The 24,854-nt window shown below is 42.3% G+C and overlaps 1 protein-coding gene across 6 annotated transcripts in view; it reads left to right on the top strand.

Moving 5' to 3' along the window:
• The window catches only part of JARID2 (jumonji and AT-rich interaction domain containing 2), a 225,289-nt gene that overhangs the window by 97,099 nt on the left and 103,336 nt on the right, over window positions 1-24,854 (top strand). For all 6 annotated transcript variants that reach the window (XR_012623778.1, XM_074828927.1, XM_074828896.1 and 3 more), the window contains one exon: window positions 199-334. Coding sequence is in view for 1 of the 6 variants with exons in the window: in XM_074828896.1 (XP_074684997.1) it covers window positions 199-334 (136 nt within the window). In the remaining 5 variants the exon portion in view is untranslated. The remainder of the gene's footprint in view (window positions 1-198; window positions 335-24,854) is intronic.

Here is a 24,854-nt window from a genome sequence, read left to right as displayed (position 1 = left end):
TCTGATGATACTAGTTATGTTTCTGTTCTCTGTTAGAGCTGATCAAGTTTAGGTTGCATTTTGTTACACAGTACTTTTCTTCAGCTTCTCTTTTTTTAAATTTAAAATTATCTGTGTAGGCCTAGGCTTTGGGGTTTTATTTGTTTTGTTTTTGTTTGATGCATGCAACTAATGTCTCCTTTCCGTTTCTGTCTTTAGGATGACAGCGATGGGATTCCCTGGTCAGAGGAGAGGGTGGTGCGGAAGGTCCTTTATTTATCTCTGAAGGAGTTCAAGAATGCACAGAAGCGGCAGCACGGCGATGGCATTAGTGGGAGCCTCAAGGCAGTGAACGGTGAGCTGCCTCTGTGGTACCACTGGAAGGACTCAGTCCTTTTCAATGTGGTCCTTCCACTGTAGCAAGGAAGGAGACCAGTGAACCATCTGGCATGCACTGTGCCCTTTTGATCTGCACAGAAGAACTTGTTTCTGAAGTGCTTAAAACACCGGGTTTGAACAATCCATCTGTTTCGGTTTCTGGTGAAGCAATTGAGATGGGGGTCAGGGTGGAGGGTAGGTATCAGGCAGGAGGACAGGGACAGGCTGCTGTGTGGTAGAAAAGGAGGCTTCTGTGGTCAGTCTGCTCCCTGATGTGCTGAGTACCTCAACAGAGAAGGTACCCATTTAAAGGTGATTGGCTTCGGTTATCTTAGGGAAGGACAGTTGGACAGCATTTACCTACTCTATGTCATTTAGATGCAAGAAACTGGCTAACCAGCATATGTATCTCTGGAGGGATCTCAGTCCACACTTTCTGTTGTCCAGAGGTGAAGTAGTATAGGACCCACATAAGAAGATTTAAAGGACTGAGAGAACACAAGCGCTGGGACACTGGACTCCCCTAGTTTAGCAGTTCACAGAACAGTTGTTTAAAGATTTTAAAAGGAGATGAAGACAAGCATAGATTACAGGGGCTTGAAAGGAGTTGAATTTTATTTATTTAATCCTTTGGCCAGTTATTATCTGTTGCTCCCCACTCCCTTACAGCTTGCTTAAAAAAAAGCCATGGTGTCCCGAGAGGTGAATATAAAATGTGTCTCTTTCAGATTCACTCCCTGACACAGGACCCTTTCTTGAAAAGGCTTTGTCATGCTGGCTTGAGCCTTGAAAGTGATGACTAGCAGGATTCAGATTTCTGGGCAGGCTTATGGTTTTCTCTTCACTCACAAGAGCTTATTTGTTTCTTTATGGAGGTTTATGGCAGTTCCTTTTAGGCATGTGCATAACTATACATGTGCTAATGCATTAAAGCAGCAGCTGGGTGCTTACTTGGTAGGTTATTCATATTTATATGTGGCTTGTGTTTTTGACATGGTGAGTCAAATTTCATTGCATTTTCACTGAGTCTTATTGCTGACAATGCAAAAACCTAGGGGAATGACTGGATAACTACAGGCAACGTGATAAAGTTACTGTATTGCGTAAGCAATTGCAAACTCCTTAATGTGATTAAAGAAGACCTCAGACTTCTGAGTTCAGTAATAATATCAAATACTGATCTGATGGGAAGGGGCATCTAGCTTTAGCAGCAAGCCATTAATAAGCTTGGAGGTGTACACAAAACAGCACTGGCTTTTTTCCCTCCAACACCTCTGCATCATTGATCTTCTGTCAAACACAATTTCTCTTGGAAAGTTTCTTATTCCATTGTGGGGGTTTTGTTTAGTCAAAGGAAAAAAGTCTAAAGGCGTGAAGCACAGTAATTGTGTGTTAGGAGGCTTTGATGGTGTGCCAGGTTACAGGATGACTGAGGTTTTTATGGTGTCTAGTTTCTCCAAAGGCAGCTTAGATGAAAAGTGAGTTGGCTGGGAATGCTGTGTCGATGCAGGTACCAGACGCAGAGTATGCTACTGGCTTCCGCTGGCAGCAGCACAGCTCGCGACTTCAGAGCTTGCCTCTCACATTGAGAGCTGTAGCGTTCGGTGCTTTTTCTTCTTCACGGAAGTAGGTGATCAGTTCTTTGGGGGTTTGTTTTTTTGGCCTTTTTTTTGTTTTCTTTTTTTAGCCAGAATGATATTCTCTGTTACTCCTTCTGTTTGCTAAATGATTCTTTAAATGTCCTGTCTCAGCGCTGCTCTATTTCAACATCACTGTCCAAAAGCTTTTTTTATCCACTCATATTTGGAAGAATGTTTCATTATACAGAGAAAAAAGATTTGCAAAAGGGAGGAGGATTGATAGTGTGTAGTGATATTAAGAGAATCTATTTAAACATATAATTTGTTCATTACATCTTTTAAAAAAACATAGGCAGGTATTTTCAAATCCACAGGTCTGTGGACTGGGGAAAAAGCAGGTCATCCTAAGAAATGACTGAGCTATTCTGAATTTAGGGAGATGTGGTATTTTAAGGGTGAGCCTTAGATCCATGGTTTCATACTGTTAGAGTAAAAAAAATATTTCCTTGCATATGTCCTTCCTTACAACAGGCAGGCCACAACCAGTGTTCTTGCATGTTACTCCAAAAGGTAGCATGCAGTTAAATACAGGTTTATGTGAGTGATCTCTTTATTGATATTCAGCACCTATAGCTCTTGGGGAGGGCATCAGGGTGAATCTATCTGAAATAATTCGAATTCTGGCTTGAATTCTGGTTAGGGTGCTTTGCCTCGCAAACATAAAGGAAAGTGTAGAGTCTGTGCTGCACAACCCTGTTGCTTTCCCTAGTGAACTTTAAAGCTCCTTCAGCTGTTGAAAATCGAATGGGTCACCTTCCAGTACCTGGCAAATGTAACCATTTCCAGGAGTTGGGAAGGAAGGGTCTGAGTGGGGTTCAAGCTTTCTGAGTGGGGTTCAAGCTCTCTGAGCTGCCTGCTCAGTGTGAAAGCGTGAATTGGTCTCACATAGTTTGGAGAGTTCAGGGAACTGTGAACAACTAGATGGCGGGATTTGATCTTAGTGCCACCATCTGTAGTGCAGAGAGAGTTTCTTTGTTCTGGTTTTATAACTGTCATCCCTTAAATTTATTTATTTATAGACTTGCAACCTGTAATTTGTTTCAGTAGAAAGTACTTACTTTTGGCAATAGAGGAAGGTAAAGTATGCACCAGCCCCTTGCAACTGGTGTCTTTAAGAATTTTTTATGGATTTGAAGTGGCTGAAGTTGCATAGACATGCTACAAAAGTTGCTTTGCCAGTGTTTGCCAAGCTACAACAAAACTTGTATGAAAATGATTGTCAGTGGTATTTCAGCTGTTCAGTACAGTAGTATCATTAATGATTTGTTGGCTGGACTAATGGTGCCTCTGACTGATAGTGCAAAAAGCGAGTTCATTTTAAATGTGAGAGGCGGACCCATTAACAGGAGTCTTTTCTGTACTAAAGTTTCTGCAAGCTCTAAGATGTGCGGGTGGTGGCACAGAGACAATTAACTTCCATGCCTCTCTGAAAAATAAAAGAAAAATACAATTTTAAATAAAATTCAAATTACTTTTGGAGATTATATGTATTATAATACCTTGGGTGTCTCCGCCTTACTATTAAAAATATTTATTATCCTGAAAACAATCCTGCCATTTTCAGTTTGTGGCTGAAAACCCTGTTACTTAGGTGGTTCTGATGAAAGTAGTGGTGTTTTGTTTGGAGGTGGTGGTGTGTTTGCAAGTCTCCTTACCTTTTTTATACCTCCTTTTCACCTGATTTTTTGCTTACATGTTTGTGCTGCCAGTTATTTTTCATCCTAACTGTTTTTCTGCTTTCCTTAATCTTATTCCTTGCTCCCCACCCCCAGCTAGAAGGATTTCAGAGAAAGGTGAAAGGGTGTATTATGGCTGTTGTATCAGTGGATATATTGCATGCATATTTATGTTGACTCTAGATATTTACAGGGTACAGAATGACACCCTACAATGAGCCTTTGTTTGCTACGTGTTCCTCTCCAGCATGTGGGAATATAAAATCTGAAGGAGGTGCTTCTGCAGGTTGTCAAGAAACCCTCTGCAGCCCTAAATGGGATACTGGAAGTCTGATTATGGAAACAAGGTCGTGCGCTGGAAAACCCAGAGAGACCTCTTTAGTGATTTTGACTACTGCTGCCTGTCATTTGCGTTAGGATTTTAAGAATAGGGATTGGCATTTGGAATAGTGATACCAATTTTCAGACATCCTCGTCTAAAAGGAAAACTAATTCCCTTGGGAAATCGTTTTCTTCTTGTGTAGCTTAGAATGTGAGATAAGGCTGTAAAAAAGGCAATGAAAGGTGTAATTATTGCTTATGTTCTGTTTATGAGAATAAATCCAGCTCTCTCAAAAGAGTATATCGTAAAGCAACTTTTCATGACATAAGATTTTAAATTCTATTTTTCAAAACTTGCGATAAAGAAGAAATCTGTGATACAGAAGTGCTAGCGTTTTGAAAATGGAAAAAGTGCCAAAGTTTGCTTGCTTGTTTAAAGGTGGTTAGTTCATCTACAGAGATGACAAACCAGACATTAGAATTTTTCAAGCAGATAGTGCGTTTTCACCATCCATGCTTTGTCCTAGAAAGGTGTCATGGCAATTTCCAAACATGTCAACTAGGTTAAGCTTGTGGCAAACATGGTCTAGTTGGGAAATCAAATGTATGCAAGGGAGTGCTCTGGTTCAAGGTAGGAGTTGGAAGTCTTGCTCATTTAGTAAATAGAGATGCTTAAAAACATGTAATTTTGCTATTCTGAGAGACTCTACCTTACATTTAGGGTTGTTAAAGTCATTTATTCATTTTATGTGTGCTCTTTAAACAGAGAAGGAACAATGTCAGCACTTCGATGGAGATGGTGGTCAGTCCACGGATGGCTGTGGGGCCCCTTCCTCCCTTGTGCTCGTCTGCTCCTGCTCTCAGCCTTTCCTGCACAAAGGCTAGCATGGCTTTTGTTGGAGGTTTGCTTTTTCCAAGGATGAAATGCCTCTGCACCAAGAAGCAGGACCCCCTGAAGCAGCCCGTGGGGGGACTGCAGTGCCGGATCCAGCAGCAGCAGCAGCCTGCTCCGACGCCAGGGTGTGCCCATCCCTTGGCTGCCGTGCTGACTGGCCAGGCCGGATGGGGCAGGCAGCAGTGCTATCTGGAAAGAGCTGGTTTTGACATGGTTGCACAGATTTTCAAGTGTTGCCTTCTTGCTGCATGGGGGTTTCTGTCCACGGTCCCCAGTGGGCCATGTTGGAACGAAGTTGCCCAGTGGTAAGGTGGTGTGGGGTTGGGCTCATCCGAGTCCAGCTTGTTGGTGAAACCTCTTTTCCCTGACTGTGTAGATGGTACCCCAGGCATGGCGTAAAAATTGCGACAGACGTGGTAGAAATGCCTAGACACAGCTAAGCCGGGTGCTTCAGCTCAGTGCACTTGCTAAAAGCCAACTATGTAGGTGTAGCAGCAGCTGCCAGCAGGCCAACCGCATCTTCTCTGGGCTGAGGCCATGTCTCTCCTCTTCCCACCTGCACAGATGAAAACATGGCAGCCCTCAGGGAAGTGCTGTTGTCTCAGCTGCGCCCCTACGTGCCCAGAGCGACGTACGCCTCCTTCCTCCCTGGTACAGATACATAGGCTGGACCACCACCCAGCCTTTAATTTTTAACAAGAATGTAGCCCTCTTCGTTCATTGTGATGGTTCAACGATACTGGTAACTTTATCTTTTTTATTTCTGAAGGTTGCAATTAAATACTGGAAGAAGGTTTTATGCTAACGTTTGTCTAGGGAGCTTTTCACTCCATCAGTGATGTGAAATTGCATTTGTTGACAGTGGGTAATGTCTGTCTGTCTCCTAAGCTTTAGTAGAAGATTGTAAGTGTGCCAAGGACCCTTGTCTGTGTAAGTGGATTTTTAAAATGCATTTACAGAAACAGAAATACCTCTTTCAACATTGCAATATTTCCCCTTTACATTCAGAGTAAACAGCCTTTTTGGCTAGTTTTAAACTGTGATTAAATATAGATGTTTTCAACTAAAAGGTTCAGAAAATAGGCATTTGAGCAGATTTGTCATGGCACTCAACATCACTTTCACTTTGGTGCTTGCTGTCAAGTGAATTTAAAGATTAACAAATAAATAACAGGATGTTGGGGTTGGGCTCCATTGAAAATTTCCAAATCTCTTTTCCTTTCTTTGTTTTTTAGAACAGAATTTGTTTTCAAGTCTGCCAGGGACTTGCTTGCTCGTCAGCTGACACAAGCTCTTTTTGCCTTCTCCGTCATCACCCCTTATAAAATTTCTGCCGGCCAAGTTATGTCCTCGGTGATCTCTACCCAATTCGATTATGTCTAAATTGTACTCCTGTCCTAATACAGTGTTTGGCAAGACTGCCAGAAAATTTTGTCTTGCAGGACGCCCATCATCCTTTTTCTCTTAAATGTAACAGAGATGGATATATTTTTAACCAGAGAAACAGAGGAATTGTATCATTAATTTTCTTAAAACTTCATTTCATGGCCATCTAAAAAAGTTACTATTGCCTCTGAGTGAATTTCTAGTCAAAGTAAATCTAAAAATAATCTTGCCTCCCTGCATATTGCTAATTGTAGGTAATGGAAAGTGAAAACGGCAATGAATAATAATCTGGAGAGGCATGTGCATAATCTGTAAGAGACTGAGTTATTGTAGGCCTAAAATAAATAAGGTGAGGAAAGGTTGGAAGGAGTTCAGCAGCGGCTGATGGGTCTGGTCCCCCTCCTTTCACCTCCTGTCTTGTGCTGGCTCTGCCATTTGTCTGCCCATGCAGTACAGCCAGTTCAGTGTACTAATGTGGCAGAAAACTAGCCCAGAGAAATGATTTTAAAAAAGAAATAATTTTCTTCTAGTTTAATGAACTACACAGGTTCATCAAGAGGTCGGATGAGCACCAACTGCTCATCTGGTGGCAACGAGGGGCCAGAGTACCTTGACTGCAAGCTGTAGGAGGAGGAGACCAGACTTGTCCCTTTCCAAAGTAGCAAGCTGGTCAGTTGGCACAGTTATCTTGTCTAACCACAGCCTCAGGACTGGTGCAGTTGTCTTGTCTAACCACAGTCTCAGATGCTAGAAAGAACAACAGTTGCTGGAAATAGGAGCAAAAAAAAGATGCAGCTTAAAAATTCATTGAAAAGTGCTTCACAACCATAGGTGTTAGATTTATGTATTTCTTAAAAAAAAGCAAAACCAAAACCAAACCACACAAAAAAACCCCCCACCACTGGGAATTTTACCCCACAGTGGTGAAATTCATTGCATTGACTGTCCATGAAGCAAAACTTTGCCTTAACCCCAACAGGGGACAAAAATTTTGTTTTCCTTGACTCAGGGTCATTCTGCATAGCTGCTGCCTTGAATTTATTGTTTGTATCAGCAGTCTGGGGAGCACCCTTGAGCGCAGACAAGCAGACTGCTTCATTCTGTCTTTGGCAGCCATAAAATTGCCAGCCAGCCTGTATTTGCACCCTGGCACCTTTTTGGCTGGCGTGTGCATCCAAAAGGGCAATGGTAGTTTTGCCTTGTAAGATTGCCAGCTCTGTCAAAAAATTGCACCTTTTGTCAATTCTGGTTTGCTTATTTTAGAAATGAGAGTAAGACATAACTTATGCAAAGCTGCTTTTTTGACTGTAATATTAAGTGAAATGCACCACTTTGGATTCTAACTCAACCATTTCTTTGGCCAGCAGGTAAAGAAGTTTAAATTTGTTAATATTTTTGGTTTATTACTAGATTTTTATTGGGATGTTAAAGACCAGAGACATCTGCTTAGAGCATTGTACTTCAAACTGACGGGTTGGGGTGAATGAAGTTCATGCCGGTGATCTGCTGAGATGAGAACTGATGGTTGGTGCTAGCCACCTTCTTAAGCTGTTGAGTTGTGTTAGGAGTAGATAAAGAGATAACTTGTGGTTTACATAGAAATCAAAACAAAATTAAACAGCTGTTAAAGGCAGTATAAATGATCAAGTTCCACACCATTACTTGCCTGGTGGATTGTGCTATTGAAAGGCCTAGAAAACTTGCACGAAGTGCGAACACAAGGTGGAGAAGGCAGCAGCAATCCAGCAGTATGCTCAGAAAAAGTGACCACGATGCTCCTCTGTTTCAGAGCAATAGTTCTCAGAAGGCATGGGAGTGGGGAGAAAGGTACTTTACGTCTGTCTGCCCAGTGCTCATCATTATTACTATTTTAGTGTTTATTACAATATTCTAGTGGAGATCAAAGATTTGCAGGTTAGGATATTATGTAGCTGCTGTTGTAAGGAGGGTTTAAATTTCAATATTCCTGTTGCTCTCCCATTGCCCATGATTGACAGAAGGAAACTGTGCATTAAATAACTAGTGTTTTTAATTTGAAGGACAGACAATATGGGGTATAGCCAGAACAGCAGCAGGGAAAGAAAAATTCATTGAAATAGCAGACTCTATTAAGAAAATTGGAATGCAACAGGAAATAAAATCAGCATCACAAGTAAAAGAGTTTCAGTCATACACACAGGCTGTGTAATACAGTTTACTGTAGTCAGTTCGAGCGAACTGTCTTTTCTGAAACTCTGTGTTTAGCTTTGAGTAAGGTTTTTGCTAATTATTTTTACACTATAGCTTTGAGCTATTAGTGCAAGACTACATTTTGTGGAGCAGTTTCAGAGTATTGGGGAGAATACATTTTCAGTCTTCAAGGGCCTGTCTTGTGTCTTAAAACTTCCACAACAGTCTTTCCTTGACGTGGGGGGCATTTTAGAAATGGCTTGCTGTTTGAAAGCGTGGAAAGAGTTTGAGAACTATTTGGTCCAGTAGGGTGTTCTTAAGGCCATTAGGCTGTGTTTAATCAGAGCAGATGTCATGTGTGCTGTAAACCTTATCGTGTCAACCCTGGCATTAAAGTGGTTTTAAAAGAAAAAGTAAAGATTAGTGACAGATGGCTGTAACTGCTGATGGGCACAGTAGCCACTTCTGCAAGTTGCCTGACACAGCTGCCAATGCACATTACTCTTCACCTCAAATACCCTCCGTTACCTGTGTTCCCAGGCTTTGACTTGTTAAGCATACGGGTTGCCAATCGAAATGGATTTGGGGATCCTTGTAGTGACATGGAGTAAACGGAAAACTCAGTGGGTTGATATTTGCATTATTTTAAGGTGTCATGAACCCACATTTGAATGTAGAATTTCTGCTGTGAAAAGCAAGAAAATCAGTCACCTTTTTGAGCAACGAAACTCTTCAAGAATTAGTCATGTTAGTTTCATGGCTCATAACAGTCGGGAGATTGGGCCGTGCTCTGAGCTCATGCCTCCACATTTCAGTTTGATGTCCATAGGATCTTTATGATTTAAAATCTCCAGGAAATCATTCTGAAATTACTGCTGTCTTTTGATAACTGATGGTGTTGAGAGGTTCATCACATAGCAGATACTTCCCAGAGCTCGTGGGTGAATGTTTTCTGAAAAATAAATATAGCTTAGCACGTATACTGTTAAGTCATAGCAGATTGCTCTACATCATAATAAATGTGCATGTATTTTTAAGTCTTTTTTGTGTGTCTGACTAGCACAGATTCATTACATGCAGTTAATGTGATGTTGTATCCAGAATTAGTTGAATACACATTTTCCATAACCTGTCTTTGTCCTTTATTTCCCAATTTAAATGAATTTAATACCTGAAGGGGGTGTCCAGTTAAAGGTGTAGATATAGAAGCCTTGTGCTTAGGGTGACATGGTATGACAGTGACAAGCTTGACTTACAGGTGTTGTTTCTGGTATATCTGAAGGAGCTTCTAGCTCTGAGAGCTAAAGGCAGCTGAGTTTCCACCCTTACCCATCCTGTTTTCACCCCTCACAAGACTGTTACTGAGCGTTGCAACTGCAGTCGGGACGGTGCAATGTTTTAGATCTGTCCACTAAGAGGCTAACTCGTTCCAGATAAGCCTCGAACAGACAACGTTCATTTTTTACTTTGCTCAGAATTTCCTGTGCTTTGTTCTGCATCTGTTTGTGAAAGACTGCGTTATCTTTGAAAGCCTTCATCTTGTTTTCTTTATTCAAGCTATACGCTAAAATGGAAAAAGGGAAGGGTTGGAAGGAGTCCAGCTGGAACTATCTGCCAAGGATCCCACAGAGGGACAGAGCTGGCAAACTCCTGAAACCTCTTCAGCTGACCTCTGGTGCAGTTTGGGAAGCCAGGAGATAAGCTACTTTTCCTGCAAAAGATTTGGCCTCAGCCAGCCGTTCTGAGTAATGCCCAAAGACCGCACGAGCATTTAATTGCATTTTTCTCCTTCTTCACTCATCCCTCACTTAGCTGCACTAGTGGCTGACCTTAAAAATATTTCAGTTCAGCCTCTTCCTAGTCTGTGTGCATGCTTGTAAACAGATGTGTTACAGGTAAATCACACCTTGACATGCTCTGTTTCAGTCAGGTTGCCTTGAAAGCAGGTTTTTCCTAAAACATCTCCCTCAGACAGTGGTTGTCTCCTCCTGTGCTGTGAAAGGTGAAAGCATTTCATGGCCAACTGTTTTTAAAGATGCGCTGTTTACTGTGGCTGCAAAGCACCCCGGTGTTTTTATGTCATGCCTGCTGTGTATGTGGAGAGATTGAAAGAAGCTTAAAAGTGATGAAAATGGCACAGAGGGAGTACAGATTTTCCCTTTCTTCACAACGTGGGAATTTTCTCTCCGCTTCAGGGCAGAAATGCTGTCACAATGTTAGCACGAGGTGCTAGAGCAATGGTCCTCTCATACAGGACATTGACAGAAAGCATCTGTGTTGTACTGAGGTGTACAGGAGCAGGTGTATTGGATGGAGAGGGCTGAAGAGGAATTTCATCCCCTTCTGTTTTTTCCTGACCCCTGCTCCCTTGCTGTGATGTTGGGATCTCGTTTTAGAGCCTCAGGCTCCCATTTGCTCTCTGGCTTCGTATGCCATAAGGGAGCGGTAGGGTTGCACAGAGCCTCAAAATTGAGGCATCATGTGGAAGTGGGCTGGGGTTGGGGAGAAGCATACTCCTGTTACGCAGTCTGCATGCAGGGCTCGATTTCCCTTCCCTCCTGTTGGTTCCTGCGGTGTGTCTGTCCAGTAACATACTGTTTCTTCTTCGAGGATCCCAACTCCTCTTTAATATGATGATCTACTTGACAGAACGGTAAGCAAATACCTTTATTGTTTTGCCAAGATAATAAGATCTGGTGCTTTCTACAGTAGTTGTTCTGCCTCTTTACATCTTGGGAGGTCAGCAGCGATTCCCTCCAGGTGGAAGCCATGAATAAGGGATAGAAGTTACCAGAATGTGGCTTGAATTCCAAGTCTTCTTGAAACATAGTTGTCACTACTCTTCTCCCCCCTCCCTGAAATCAATTGAAGATGGCCTTTTGTGCAGCAATGAGGTCTGTGGTTAGGGACTACTTGTCAAGCTTTATTTAGATGGAAACCTGTCCCAGATGCTTTACCTCATCTCATTGTCCTGCAGGGATGAACTTCAAATGCCAGTTTACATTTGCCTGGAACTGACCTTCTCTAATTGAAGTGAACAAGGCTGTCTTATCTAAGTAGATAAACACAGCCCATTTGCAATTGTAGATTTAAATGCACGCTTTCATAGATTACCTTCTCACAGTATGGCAGTGTCCTTGAATATGTAAAGTCTTAACAAGAGACCAGAACCGAAGAGTAAAAGCTCTTTGTGAAAGAGAGGTTTCTGAGCTGCAGACTGATGTTGATCTCTCCTAGGCTGGAGGAAGACTGCTTGGTACAAAGTCCCCTTTATGCCAGCATGGAAGGCGCTCCAATAAAACTGGCATGCAAAGTCTTGAAGGTTGATTAACATCCAGAGCATAACACAGGGTTATATACAAATACTCTGCTCATAAAGCAGAATAAATGGGCCGTTAGTTAAGGCATTGCTTAGCGCAGAAAACCACCTTTCTTTCTGTTACAGATTTAGACGTCTGCCATTAACAGCCTGGAAAGCACGCTCTTTTTTAGAATAGTTGACTGATTGGAAGAAGGAGTTTTAAGAAACTGTGAACTTGAGTATCGGGGTTTATGGGGAAGATGGTTTTGCAGTCCTTCAATTTCCCTGGCATAGTTCGATGTTGAGGTGGTGTTGGATTACCATCTGGCTGGATCAAAATTATAACTGCTAAGTAAATTTCTATTTAAAGCTTCTCAAACCATTTTGGACTGAGTGGGGATAGTGTCATGAAACTAAATTTGCAGGGAAAGTTAGAGAGGAACAGACTCTGCTGAGAAAGACAGACAGCTCTTCAGTTTGTGTTTTCCTACTTCCAGGAGAAATTCTACCAGTACAGACAAAGAACTCAGACACTTTACCAAGGTTTTAGGAAAAGAACTTTCAGCTTTTGTCCAGTGACTGCTTTCCCTCCTGACCTAGATTGACCAGGTTCTTCTTCAGGCAACAGGAACCAGAGACCAGACTGAAGGAGATGATAGTGTTTTCCATGCCGGCTCTGCTTCCCTTTACTCAGGTTGAAAGCAATGGAAAAGTGCTGTTTTGGTGTTGTCTTGTCATGAGAAGACTCCAGTTCCCTAAAGCACTAAGCATGATAGGAAGGACCTCACTAAGCTTTTGGTTAGTGAGGTTTTCTCTAAAAATGAACACTGTTCTGCAGCTCGAAGAAATAAGAAAAGGCAAACACTCCTCAGCCCCAGGGTTTGGGAGCGGGTAGTAGTGCCAAGTTTAGCAGGGTTTTGGGAATTCTTCCAGTATGAGGAGGGGGGAGGTGCCCTCTACCTATAGGGCAGATTTTGTCCCGATGTGGCCTGTTAGGAGCAGAATAATATTTTGGAAGGCAACACCTACTTTCATAGGGAATGTCCTGCTCTAACTTAGGTGGGGACATGCCAAATGAAAATACAACTTCAGAGGAATTAATCTGTTAATGTGTAAGAAACTTCTACTGATTATATCAAAACTGTGCCCCGTCTTCCCCAGAAGCTTATAGCTCAAACTGAATGTTTTGAGGAAGAAAGTGGGTACAGCCCTTCTGATTGAGACCTTAACAGAGAGCTTGTGCCTTGGTCAATGACAGGATTTAATTGCAGGAGCTCACACATCCATCAAAGAACTTAAAGAAATATGCTGCCTTGGTATTTATTTGGAAACTACAGTGAAAAACAAAGGGAAAGCTGCTAGAACCTTGCAGATTGCAGAGCTTCCTGTGATGCACATTTTCCCCCTCAAAATTCAGTCAAGTATGATCTGTATTTATGACTACGCAAGATACAGTTTTACTCTACGTACTAACCAGTGATGTGCAGCAGATGTTGCTGAACACATTTTGTGCCATCTCTAGAAACAGAGCATCTCAAACCTGTGTAGGTCCCTGAAACAGTGACGTGTGGCTTCCTTCCGAATTGCAGAGAAACTGCACCTGGTCCAAATCTAGCTGTGTCTGCTGCTGGCGCCTGGTCGTGAGGGATATTCCTATGTATACCACTTGCTCTCTGTGAAATGTAGGTCAGGATTTTTAACTTGTAATTGCTCAGAGGACAAATAATTCTCAGATACTTCCATGTTACTACCTGACAATTAGGAGTACTCCATCTCTTTCTGTTTGCCTTCATCTTCATCCTTTGTCATCATCCTTTTTCTTCCCTTTTAATCAGATGAAGGAAAATGTATTTTCTTGTTTCCCTGCATACTTTTCCTCTCCAGCTACTTGCGTTTTTCATTCTGTCTTTATCCTCTTATTTTCTGTGCTCCCTTTGAAGTGGAAGGGTCGGTTCCTGCGTTGTGCCATGCCATGAGGACAACTCCAGGCTTCTTGCTGCAGGCTCAGTGTTACAGCCGTGGAGATCACAGTTTTGTTTTTTTTTTCTTCTCCCCACCCCCCCTCCTCCCACAAACTCCTGGGCCATCCAGCCTAATGTGAGAGCAGATTGGCCTTAGTATTTGGAGAAAAGATCTATAATAAGCACTGGGGACATGCTGGTAAAAAGCATCAGCATGGTATACCAGCTCAGTTGGAGTACTGACTGTACATTAATTCTCTAACTTATAATTAGCTATATTAAATTCCAATTTTCTGAAAGGAACCATTATCAAATAACACTCTGTTTGAAATCTCAAAGAAACATAAGGAATGAAAGCTTAGTCCTCTTATGCTTTCATCTTTCAGAAGCAATCCCTATCTCAACATCTTGACCTACATTTTCTTTTTACCCTCTCCAAGAAACATTGTGTGGATTTAATGTCTCAGAAGGGAGGTAAGGATTTTTTTATGCATGTGTATGTGTTGACATATAAAGTTTGGGGAAAACAATGAGGCCTTCATGTCCCCAATGACCTTTTTTTTTTTTTTTTTTTTTAAACTTGAAAGTGTTTTCTGTAATATCTCCGAGGCAGATTTAAGTTCACAAAGAAAATAAATGTAAAACGTCCACACCATTCTTTTACAAGTGGTCCACTTTTATCTATCTAGGTTCTGCCAGAGCCTTTCCTGATTTTATGTTTTATGTACCAGTAGAGGAAAAAAATCACTCTCTGTCTTTCTCATATCCTGCTTGCCACTTGGGATCCAGTCATACATTTTCTTTTTACCGTTAAATGGGATGGGGGAGCTTTTGGAGGGATGTGGGTGTGTTTCAAGTGATGGTTTTTGTTCACGTTCATTCTCATCCTAACTGTGTAGCTGTTTGGTGTTATTAGTAAACAGCTTTACATGGGAGTTAAACCTTGGCCTGGGTGTCTTGAGCATGCGAAGAAGCAAAGACTGTCAGTGCATCAAGCAGCTGGTGCAGATAAAGGGCTAATCAGCGTTCCAGCTTTGACACTGACAATGATAATTCCTGCTCTGTGTACTGCCCCTGTTCCAAAACGCAGCATGGCGTACCCGCAGTGCTGCTTTCCCATTAAATTGGTCCATCCTTGCCTGTCAGTAGGGTAGCTCCAATACCTACAGTGTGGTTGACAACATCCTTTCTGTCTCATCCCACCATGTATGGCTATGGTTATAAAGCAGGACGTCTTCTCCCACTGCAGGATAAATGTTGCTATAGCCTCGCCTCATGTGGGGACAGGAAGAATTCTTCTCCCATTTGTTCAGTATGGTTTTGTTTGGTGTTTTTTGTGGGGCCTGGTGTGTGCGCATTACCACTTTGAACACACAAAGTGCTAAATACATGCTAAGTATTAATACCACTTAATAGTCTTTGTAGCTTGAGTTGGGCTTGGTAGAGATGCCTTGAAACAATGTAGAGAGGGAATGTTCTCACTCCAGGAGGACTTTTGTTGTCTGAACTGTTTCAGTTTAATATATGTCTTTAGCTTTTTATAGGGTACTGTGAATGTACAGAGGGATTCCAGTTGTCATTTTAGTCTTTTTTTTTTTTTCCCTCCAGTATTGTCACGTCATCTTGAAATAGAATTATGCAGTGTTTTTTTGAATATCAATAATGTACTTTTGGTCCTAAATCAGGTGCTGGGTTTTTTTTGTTATTATAGTAATACAGTGGTGAACTTCAGCATACGCACCATCTCTTGGGTATATTTTGAAAGCTCACTTACTGTTTTCATCCTGCATTTCTATGCTGTTGCATCGCATGCACCTCCCACCCTCTCATCCCCATTTCTCTGATGCTGTACTTAAAACAAGAAATGTGGTAAGGGGTGTCAGCCTTTGGTTATGTGAATGGATGGAAAGAAAATTCTGTGCAATGAATTTTTGGTTTGGGGGGAGGAAAAAAAAATCTGTGTTCTTTAAAAAATGCAAGATAAATTACTATCTCTCCTTTGCTTATTTGGAAAGATAAAATCGTTAAATACACATGCCTGTATAGTCTTCATTGTATAAGTGTGTGTTGATTGTTGTTCCAAGGTTTCTATTAAGTCAGGAAATGGCTAATGTTGTTTACTTCCCCTTCTGATGCCCCAAAAAATGAGCAAAAAAAAGTTGTCTAATAGCAGCAGAATATTTCATGGTGGTGGAATTTCTTTAACTCTGCCAGGGGGTGTGTATCGGGAAGTCTCCTTACCATTTCAGAAGTCCTTTCTCCAGGTTTTCAAGTGGCTGGCCCGCTACCCCAGCTCTCATCTCTTCCCCCTGTGGTTCGCCTGTAGAGCTCACAAAAGGGAGGTGAAAGTAAGGTTAAGCTGCTGGTCTCAAGAGCTAGAAATAGAGATGGAAATTGCTTGGCATATGAGGAGCATTTCCTTAAAGGCTGTTACAGCGCTGACGTTTCATATGCTGATACATCAGAGAACTGCATTAATGCTGGTGAGAATCAGTTGTTCCCCCAGCTGAAATGAGAATGGTCTCCACGTAAGCTCTGGCAGGTGGCTGAAGTTTACGTAAGCTCTGGCAGGCGGCTGAAGTTTACGCGATCGTGAGGCCTTTAAGCTTGCATCGCTTTTGCTTTGGCCTGTGCATCATTCCAGCGGCGAGATCCTCGGAGCTCAGCTGGCAGCCGAGCATGGGCTCCTCCTGCTTTGTCCCCTCACCTGCTTTCCAGTCACCGCAGTGCTGGAGCCATTCTGGGAGGGCAGGGATTTCTCCTAAGCATCTTCCAGCTACAAATTTATTTCCCAGCGTGTTTTTTCCCATTGCACGTGCCCAGCAGGTGGACAGCTGCTGTGCATCAGAGAGATGTCCACCATCCTCGGTCTTGCGCAGGAGATGGGCTGGGATCCTCAGCTTAGGCAAAGGCTCAGTGCTCGAATAGAGGTGAAATGTCATCGCTCCTGTGCATGCCTGTGGCAGAACAATTTGTTCATTCGCGTTGGGCTTTCATATTGCACATGTGATTTCAGTTTGCGGTGGTTTGTCTAAACATTTTACTGTCACTGTCACGAGCCTTCTCTCCTCTGACAATAACTCTGCAAACAGATTAGAGGGGGCTGAGTCAAAACAGCAGAGCAGCTCTTCATCCAAAGCATGAAGTGTACTACTCTTCCAACCTTTAATGTAAGTGAGGAAACGATACTCACTAAAAAAACCGACCTCACTAAAAAAAAAAAAAAAAGAAAAAAAAGAAAGAAATCCCTTCCCCTTGGAAAGGGGTAGATACAGTTCTGCAAGTACAGATTTCACAGAAAGGTTTGTTTTGTTTTGTTTTTTTGTTGTTGGTGGGGTTTTTTTAAGTAACGTGTTTTTGAAAATGTTTGAAATATGTTTGCTTACTATACGGAAAAAAATCTTTTTATGGCCACATTGCTGTTTCATACATTAAAATCATGCCAAGTATTAAAAACCCCTATATATCTATTTATTATCAATTCAGCAAGCTAGATGTAAAACCAGTGACAAGGAGGAAGGTGTCCCAAAAGTTCAAAGGCTGAGTTTTGAGGGCTTTCCAGGTGTTTGAGTTTTTCTGTTGTTTTACGGGCCTTGTAGCTGCTTTCTGTGAAGGAGAGGAAATGAACGGTATGCTGGGTAGCTGGTGTCAAGGGGAAGGGTCCACTCCCAGGAAAAGCAGCTGCTGGTTTTGCCCCAAAGAGAATCACCTTTCCCTACTAGCAGCGAGGCACCAAGCATCGTGAATGAAATTTGGGGTTGCAGACAAAAGCTTGGGAAACCAATGACTTAAAAGAAAGTGTTTGAGAATTGCTCGGGCAGCTTTCTTCCCTCCTCTCCTCCTGGGATGTCACAGGCCCTTATGCTGATGTGGTTGTCAAACCTACGTTAAGGCAATCAACAGATATGTGAGCACTCAGGCTGGCAGGGAATTGAAAATTTGGCTGCAGGCAGTGCCGGTGCATCCCTGGTGTTGCAGGAGGCCTCCTGCCTCCCTGCCGTGTGGAGCTGCCTGCCATCCAGCCCGGCTGCCCTGACCTCCTGGGGCAGGGGAGGGCTGTCTGGCATGTTGCTGAAGAGTCTAGGGTGTTAAGTTAGAAGTGTATGTAGCCTTTTTTTTTTTTTTTTTTAAACTCAGTGATATTTAATTGCTCTAAACCCAGAGATCATAATTCAAGCGCTTAGTAGAAGGAGGTGGCATGCCAGGAAAAAAAAAAAAAATCCTTGTCAGCGGAAGAGTTGACAGCTTGACTCCTGGAGCTGGCTGATGGATGATCTCAGAGTTAGGGAGGGCATGTTCACTAAAAAGTTATTGAAAATGTGGAGTGAAAGTAATTAAAATGGTTTAATTCAAATATCTGTCATATGTAACTTGAGTTCTTGTAGAACATCTAGCATTTAGCTCAATTACTTTTTCCCAGGACAGGAGGAGGACTTTTCCCCTCCTTTTCTTTGACTGAAAGCTCAGAGTATTTCCAGTGAAGGGAGGGCTGAATCCATACCCACATCTTCTGGCTACATGGAAAGGTCGCTGCCGTTGCGTGGTCAGGCTGCGTGTTCTTGCAGCAAACAAGATCTTCATAGCTCATGTCACATCAGGGGGAAAAATACTTCTTCTATCTGTCTGGAGGACTGCCCATGCTCCTGGCAAAAGTCATGAAAGGCAAATCCTCAATGACATGCATTAAAATATCAAGTGGGACTATGCAATTAGAAGTATGTCATTCAGCATTTGCCTTTCATGGCTTTTGTCACACAGGGGCAGAATTAAAGACAATTAAGCTGGGGATAACCTCCCGAAAAGGTCTTTCTGGCACTTCTCTTGGCCTTTCCCCATCCTATTTCCTACGGTACGCTTCTGTACTAGAACCTCCTCCAGTTCTGAGTCTGGTGTTTTGTGCACTTTTGAGGTGTATGTAGAAGTCAAGGTCCACATTTATTCCTCTGATCATTTAATTTAATTTGGATTACTTGAGAAAGAAGCAACTCGGGCTGCCTGTTCTTGCTGCCTCCCGTTTGCAAATGGAGGAGGGCTGGCCGGGACCTGGTCCTTCAAAGGATTGTGGAGGTTACTGAAGTGCCATGCCACAGGCTGACTGCCTGCAGCCAGCTCTCCGCACTCCTCTGAAGGCCCGGTCCTTTGCCCCCTGCTGCCAGCAGCTGCCTTCACGGGGGGAAGATGCTGACTGTCTGTGACACTGGTTTCAGAAACGGGCCTTTCGTCACCTCCGTCTGCCGAGATCGTAAGCCCGGCCTGTTTGTGTGATTCCCTCACTGCAGATCAGTAGGAACCGTGCTTCATTAGAGGAAAAGTGTGTAGCAAATGTTCGTCAAGATGCTGTTTTGCTATTGTATCTGGTTTCACGCAGATACTGTTTTTGAACTATACGGCCTGTAAGGGTTTCCTAGAAGTGGTAACAAATATAGGCAAGCCTTGCTAAGCCTCTGGGTTTTAGCTGCACATTTCTCCCTTTTCAGGCTTGCAAGTATTCATTGTTAGCAGTGAGACATTGCATGCCTTTTTATTTCCCTTGTTTTATTTGCACATTCATATGTTGCTTTTTCTCCCAATTAACAGGCTCTTCCTTGCCTCACTGTGTTTGCCTTCACCTTCTTTCTTCCTCCTTCGTTTATACTCTGTGGAGACACAATTGCTAATTTTTACTTTCTAGTGCAGAATAGCTGTTGTCTGGAGACGTGCTCTTGGCATAGCTTTCCTTCTCATGTTACTTAAAATACCAGAATGTCTCTCTCTCTCTTTTTTTTTTTTTTTTTTTTTTTCATTTTTACTAATCTGTCTAGTCCCTTGGTGCCGAGGTATGGGTATTTTTGAAGTGTGGGTTTACTGTTCCTTTGTCCATCCATTCCTAGTGGAAGCTTAACACTGAAACTGGATAAGGTATGTCACTGAGTCTAAAAGTATATCACTGTGATGCCGAGGTGGGGGGAAATAACTGAGTAAAAAATGGAACTGCTAGTGGTGCATTACAGTTAAGATGGATCTGTAAGTGCTTCAGAAGGAGGAAGAATTGCCCTCCCTTGGTGCTCACATATAGGTGACAAAGACCTTAAATGCTGACTAGCTTGCTTTACTTAATTCTTATTTACCAGAATAATCCATGCTCTCTCCCTCACATGAGGGGATATTTGAGAAGAACAAGCAAAAATGCTTTGGAAACTGAGTCAGTAACTTTTCTCCAAATAACTGTCAAATAGATACAAACCAAATGAAAGTGGAAAGAACAGAACATTTTAAAATGAAATGCTTTCTTTCACAGGCATGTCAAGGGTTTTCTTTACTCTCTCCTCTCATGGGATGTTACCCCACTGGTTCTCCATTCAGCCGTTAAATTCCCCAGAAAAGGCAGGATAAACAAGACATGATGGTGTTGGCATAAAAACCGAAAAATAATTTATTCGTATGTCACTGATAATTCTGTTAATACCTGAGAACTTAGACTCTTCTGTCTCTCAATGGTTATGCTGATTTTTCTATCACTGATATTCTTGAACTAAATAGAGATTAAATTACACTTGTGGACCTGCTTGTGCCTGTAATTTCAAATGAAATGCATGTTTTAACTCTGTTTCCAGATTGCATATGTTATTACCAAATGAGAAAAGATGTCCTGTAGGACAGATGTCCCTGGCATAGCTGCAAATCAAAGGGCACTTGTTCCCCTCAGGGAGAAATAAAACCACTCTGTCCAACGCCAAAATCAACAAGAGGCACACACCACTGAGGGATTTTAATAATAACCCCCAGTCTCATGTCGTTGCTTACTGTCTGTACCCTTCCCTGTGCTTCACTGTGGAGGCTGATCTCACTACCTTTATTTTACAGGTGGGTGAGCTGAGGTGTGTGGAGGGGAGGTGACCTCTCCAGAGGCACCCGCTGGGTGGTGGCTGCATCTGGACAGAGTCCAGGTCCCAGCGTCCTAACTGAGCTCTCTTCCTGGTAATGGTGTTCCCTTGCTTCTGCAAAGGGCTTCATGCCTTCTCTGCCTATGTCTCTCTGAACACCAGAGGCCTATAGCTTACATTTGTAGTCCTCTTGTTCCTCCAAAGCTTTCTGACTGCAGTCGGGGGGAGCTGGGGGCAGAGGTGGATGCAAGCTGCATATATCAAATACTGTGATTCCTTGGCAACACACAGAAAGAGTATGTGGTGCTCGTTTCCCCAGTGCTAACAGGGAGTGCTTACAGTACTATAAAATTCACTGTGTTTCTGTTTGTCAAAACTTAATGACCTTTACACGGCCTGGTACCTACTTATTAGAAACGCTGCTGCTCTCCCCTTATCATACAGCTCCAGGGGCAATTGGTAGGAGCTCGATAGCACAATAGTACCGATGTAACAGATAGGGAGCAGCTGGTAGGGTGGTGGCCATCAGCTCTCTTTCCTCCTCTCTGTTCTGCTTCATTCAGGACAGCTCTAACTGTTGGGTCCTGGGGCAACCATTCCTTGGGTTTCCTTTTTTTTCCCCTCTTCAATTTTCCCATTTTTTTTTAATTTTAAGGAAGCTGTTTGTGGCTTTAAGCTCTGATTTAGTCAGAGTTTCTGCATTTGTAGGAAGGGGATTCAGGAGAGATATATTGGTTTCCCCAGCTTTTTTGGAGTCAGCATTACTACTGCTATCTCTCTTTCACCTGTGTATGAAGACCTACCCTGCTGCTCAGCCTGTTTGGTAATCCTGTTCCCTCCCCCATCCAGGCCACACCACCATGGAGCCCAGGCTGATGGCCTCTGTTCTGCCTTATGAAGAATAAGGTGCCAGAAGGGGTCACGTGATTCCCTGGGGGAATCAGGGGTTTGGAGTTTTCATTGTGTCTGTAAAAGCAGAGAAATGTCTTTAATCAGAGAGGTGTGTCCCTTTGAATAGACTTTTTTTTTTAAATCTAAAATAACGGAAGTATAGACTTCAGGTGAGGTTTTTCCTCTGTGTATGATGTGTTGCAGGCAACAGTTCAGGCTTGGGTTTGGGTTGGTTTTGGGTTTTTAAAAAATTTCTTCCAGATGCATATTTCATAAATAAAACTGAGGCTTGAAGTATGTCCTATGGCCTCGGGTAGTTTCCTGGCAGAATTAAATTAGGTTCATTTTTGACTGTTATATTCTTTTTTCTACTATCGTCCCATCCAAACTCCCCCAAATGAAAACAAAAAACACCCTTAAAAGTGTTGTGTTGAAACACCAGAGCAATATAATTTCAATTAATGCTGCTAACAGGTACTTGATAATGGGTTCATACGCAGGAAACAAAGTCTCATAAACATCTTTGTTTAATAGCAATTTTGGATGGAGATGTAATAGGAGCAAGGATCTTCTTTCAACCTGTATTATTTAATCAGTTCTCTTTGGTGATCTTGTCTCTTGACAGGCTGACAAACACGTCTTGTGCTGTAATGTCATTCATGCTTGGCTTCCATAGTAATGATGTATATCTACATATAAAAGCACTCTTCTAGTCATTTATGAAGACTGTACAAGCTATTTGCTAACAGTTTTTGGCATAACAGTACTGCTTTATGCATATGCTCTGTTATGTACCACAATCAACCTAATGTCCAGTGGCTTGTCATCTGAAAAGACCATGTACCATTAATTACCATCATGGTGGCAACACAGAGCATCGTGTGGTATAAACGACGACTGTTTCATGCTGTGGTTTAGAGACAGAAAACTGTTGTGGTTTTGCATTACCAAATGAGATCAGAATAGCATTTTCTTTGTGACAGCTATCCTTAAAAAAAGGGACAGGGAATTGGTATCTCTTATCCTAGAGAAAAATGTTTTGTTTTGTTTTGTTTTTAAATTATGTTACTATCATGAAAACCCAGTTCTTTAGTCTCTAAGACAACCATGGCATGAAAATAGGCCTTATTTTCGAGGCGTGTTGTCTGTTTAATATGTAATGTGATACCTTGTCATGCTGTGACAATGTGACAGATGGCATTTGCACTATAAAACTAAATTATCTTTTGTGCATAGCTATACAACAGCTAAATACAGTAACTCTGTACAGTATGCTGATTAATGCAGATTGCAGATGTTTTAGAGATACAGGTATGTTTTAACTTGGCATCAAATGATTAATGGTTTTATTTAATGTGCCTACCAAGATTTTGGTAGTGTTTCAGCACGTAGTCTAGTATGTAAGGGCGTTTTGGGTAGAAGATGAATTTAGGGTTACAGACAACGGGATGTGAATTTGTATTGTTTTGCAGCTGTTTGTCTATTACTTCTGGAAAATGGGTGAGGACTATTCATTAATGGTACTTTGCAGGTAAACTTGTGTATAAAGCTATAGCTCATAATAAACTGTTAAGTCCTGTAGTTCTTAGGTTGAAGGAAAACAAGAGGTGCAGGTGAGTTGTCAAGTTTGTCCATGTTCAGGTGGCACAGACCTTTCAGACCATGGCGTGGGATGGTTAACCCCCTAGCTTTCTAACATTGCAATTAAACCCCTTGCTTTCTAACATTTGTGGCAGCAATCCTGAATGGGACATTGCAAAAAGAAGAAAATCACTAATTTTTTTTTTTTTAAACAAAGCTTTTCTGTACAACTACCAAGCTTGGGCAGGCATGTTGTTCCATAAGTGAACAACACTTCAGCTTCATGCCTACGTAACTACAATCCGTGCTATTGCATGCTCTCATAAATAACACTGTCGACCCAGCACGGTGAGAATGCTGCTTTGAGTAAATCCGCTTTTTTAACTTCTTGTAACTTGTGTTTGTGTGTTTTGCCAATTGCCCTGGAAACTGGGTCTTTGTACCAGCCCCAAGCAATTCAGCTTGCAGGGATCAGGGAGGAATGCAAGGAGGGGGGTTGCGGGAGGCAGGGAGGCAAACATCTCTTGGCAGTGGCAAGTGGGCGTCCCTGCGTGGTCAAGAAGCACCCGGGAGCAGAGTTATGTATTTCACGTATAGCTGAGATCTGCAGTATGGCTCCCCTGCCCTGCACTGTGTGGACCCACTGATGTTGGGTGTTCATCCCACATAGAAAGCTGTGAATACAGTCATGTTGAAATTCCCCTTATTTGGGTCAGTTAATGCTTTTGATATCTTTGGCTTGTGTTTGTGTGGTGTTGGCTGCTGATTTTTCTAATGTGATGGCTTTGTTGCTTCTGACTGTGAGAACTGACAGGAAATACAACTGAATGTCTTTCTTTTCCTAAGCTGCTTTAGGACTGGGAAACAGCAAACCAAAATAGGTGTGTTTATTGTGTTGTAAGAACATGGAAATGTTCATGCTCAGATGCCTTGTTGGCATTAGAGTAAGTGATGTAGAAATAGTGTTTTGGAAACATTGTGAAAGTCCCTTCACCCAACCACTGTGTTCAAGTAAGCATGTGATACCAAAATTTGTTCTAATGCTCCCCTTTGGTTTCCTGATTATTCAGTAACTTTAATAATGAAGAACATACCAGTTACTGTAATCTCCTCTATTCTTAAAACCAACAAACTAACCCCAAGCCCTCCCTTGCATTTTTTCCTGTCTTCCCGTATATTGCTGCTTTCTGCTTCTTTCTTCCTCCTCTGTTTTCATCATATATATTTATACTTACATGGTGTTTTATTGTATGGTGTGTTCCCAGGTACTGGGATTTTGCATCACATGTTCAGGTGCTCCCAAGACCTGCCCTGCACATGCCTGTCAGCCATCTCTCCAGACAACCAGGGATGGGTTAGGTTGTGGCTTGAGAATAGAGTTGTAGATTGCTGCCAGAAGTGCGTGTGTATCACCAAAAATGGTAAGGTTGGCGAATCAGTACCAATATAAATTAAGCCCTGCCTGCACTGGAATAGTAAGTCTTACTTGCAAGGCTGTTTTGAGAAGTGATCAGCTTGAGTCAGTGCAAGCCCTCTAAAGTAAGCTCATTTAAGCAGATTTAACTGTTATTTACACACACTGTTTTTGGTGAAAGGGGCATCACCATTGACGGAGAAGGCTCAGCAAGACCTCCGCTCAGTTAACAACTACAGTCAAGAAGCAAAGGGGATAGTGAGATGCAGTGGGAACAAGAGGGAACACATTCTGCAAAGGTAAAGCCATGATAACTGGATTCTGTCTGGATCACCCTAGAAGGTATAATTTAGCTCGTTGCAGAGCCCTTCCTGCATGTGAAAAAACAAACAAACTTGT

This window comes from Strix aluco, chromosome 1 (genome assembly GCF_031877795.1).
Source record: "Strix aluco isolate bStrAlu1 chromosome 1, bStrAlu1.hap1, whole genome shotgun sequence".
NCBI lineage: Eukaryota > Metazoa > Chordata > Aves > Strigiformes > Strigidae > Strix > Strix aluco.
This window is presented reverse-complemented; position numbering and strand designations above follow the sequence as displayed.